Genomic DNA, 2499 nt, shown 5'->3' on the forward strand with positions numbered 1-2499 from the left:
ACTGAGCCAGTTATAATCCATTGCATTCCGTATTTGGTTGCAGTTCTATTTTATTATTCCAACTTTTTACTAATTGTGTTTTTTTTTAGGAAGAATAGGTTTGAAACGGACGTGTATGCATATACTTCCTTCCGTTTAAATATTCCTCGTTAGAGAGCTCCGATAATAAACGCGTCCGATCGCTGGTAAAGTTATGCCATGCTTCTACCACGCCGGCCGCCCTGCACCACCGCAAACGCTACGTCTCGAAACTTTTAAATCTGTAATACTTGTATTTTTGCATCAAAATCCGCTGCGTAGTTTTAAGGATTTAAGCATACWAAGGCACTTAAGGACGGTAAAAGCGACTTTCTTTTATGCTATGTATTGATAACGACATAACCCTATGCAGGTATAGTTTTTTTTTTTAAATTATTTTATGGTGGTACCAAAAATTGCCGAAATAAAACCAAAACTGGTTAAACTCAATGTACGGGATATACAATTGATATTCAGAGAAACTTTTTCCTTACTAGTATGCACGGTGTTTAATATACAAAATAAAATAAAAGTAAATGGCATCGTTGCATATGTTATTATTATTATTTAGTTTTCCATCCAAATTCTACTTTGGATTGAATAATTTCATATATATTAGCGCGCAGCTAACCGAAATTTCATTTTAATCACTTTTGATTGTGAGTYCCACAAAAAATAAAAAATCACTAATTGTAACTACCTTCTAGCGAGCAATAATCTGCTGTACAAAAATTGGTTTGAATAAGTTGTAAAAGGATATTTTCAGAAGTGCTTCTGTGCGTGAATTCTTGGGAGTGAGACGTAGCTTGAGTTAAGTAAAGCAAATTTCTCCTTTCTTAAATACCACAGAAAACTATTTGAAACTTACGACAGTTTCAAGGCTTGCGTAAAGTTAATAACAAAAGGCAAACAATTTTTTTTTCTCCCGCTTGGAAGCCATAAACACATACATGGTTGCGGTTGTGGCGAGCAAAAACGCTGCAACAGTTGCCTGCTTAAGAAAATATTTACGCGAGCAAGCGTATGATGCGGAAATTGTGGGTAAGGCATGGTATGTAATGGAGTAAAAATGGACTATGCCAGAATTGCTCGAACTGAGATAGTAGTGGTCCGGTGATTTATGACTACGTATAAAAGAATATTTATATTACATAGTGAATATAAATAGTTAATACCGTTAGTAATTCATAGTCTCATGGTATGGCGTAAAATATATAATATGTTGTTTCGACTTTTCTAACATAAGATAAGTCTCTTAATATGATCAAAAGGGGATATCCGGAAAAATGTTTTATCTTATTTGGTCTCTTCTATTTTAAGCGAAAATTTCTGTAGAAATCATCAGAAATTCCCATTTGTGCATTCATATATACATAGTTGCAACATTCGAAGTGGTGTGGCAGAATGTAACGAAAAGTTCACTAATACAATAACGAAAGTTAAACTTTTTGTATCAAGTTTGTTCGAGTAGATATTCAAGCAATAATACCATGGAGGTAAAAGTGTTACTGACAGTCCCCAAGTTTTCAAAAACAACAACAATTCACGTAACTGCAAGTACAGAAATAACTCTGAAATTCTTTAGCCAAGCTGTCAAGTGGCGCAAGTGTTGCTTTCATCTAAGTGGGTGTGAATATGGRTTTTTTGCTGGAATTTCTTGGCATCGAATTTCTCGCTATAAAGAGGAGGCAGTTCTGATCCAATATGTGGCTTGGCTTACTTTTTAAAATAAGGCTCACTCTATGGTATGTATTACATACATATATGTATATTTTAAATAATTACACTACCCAACTAATCTGAAGGAAAAATTYGCGACTGATGTGCCAAGARGTTTGTGGGATATTTGAGATGTTCTTGTTACGAAATTTTGTTAAAAAAATTTCCATTGTCATTTTTGTATATGAAGGTGCTTTGACCCATTCAAGCTTTGACCGCAACACAAAAAGTCTCACGTGTTAGGAAATTTATACTTTCATTTTATGTTATAACATGTAAAAATTTGCTGTCTCTAACATCTGAGTCGCTTGATTGTAAACTAGTGCTATTGGTTTAGCAATAATCAAATAATAATGCCTTTGCTTTTTTATTTGCAGCTGCTCAACTCAACAGATAATGTGGTGGTGTTGCGACGCGTCACTTTACAGTCAACTGGGCGTTATCGATGCGAAGTTTCCGGTGAAGCCCCCTCCTTCCAAACAGTTTCAGGGCATGAGGACATGATTGTCGTCGGTAAGTCAATACAAGTTTATTGATTTATATTTTTTAGTGCTCACATTATTTTTGTAAAAATAAATTTCCGAACACATTTCTGGASCAGAGAGCCAGTTAGTGGCATAATAAATACGCGATATCATGTGTTTGCGTTAGACATTTCAAGAAAATTTTTTTGTTAGAACACATTTTTCACTAATCTATATATATAAAAGAAAGTTGTTGTTAGTTACACCATTTATAACTCAAGAACGACTGAACCGCTGA

General features: G+C 34.4%; 1 protein-coding gene across 1 annotated transcript in view; it reads left to right on the forward strand.

Moving 5' to 3' along the window:
* LOC108965929 overlaps positions 1–2499 on the forward strand; it is a 75287-nt gene that overhangs the window by 43461 nt on the left and 29327 nt on the right. Inside the window, exon 4 of the mRNA XM_018928608.1 lies at positions 2115–2250. Within this exon, the coding sequence (XP_018784153.1) occupies positions 2115–2250 (136 nt within the window). The remainder of the gene's footprint in view (positions 1–2114; positions 2251–2499) is intronic.

The sequence above is a fragment of the Bactrocera latifrons genome, unplaced genomic scaffold (genome assembly GCF_001853355.1).
Source record: "Bactrocera latifrons isolate USDA-ARS-PBARC rearing strain unplaced genomic scaffold, ASM185335v1 scaffold_150, whole genome shotgun sequence".
Classification (NCBI taxonomy): Eukaryota; Metazoa; Arthropoda; class Insecta; order Diptera; family Tephritidae; genus Bactrocera; species Bactrocera latifrons.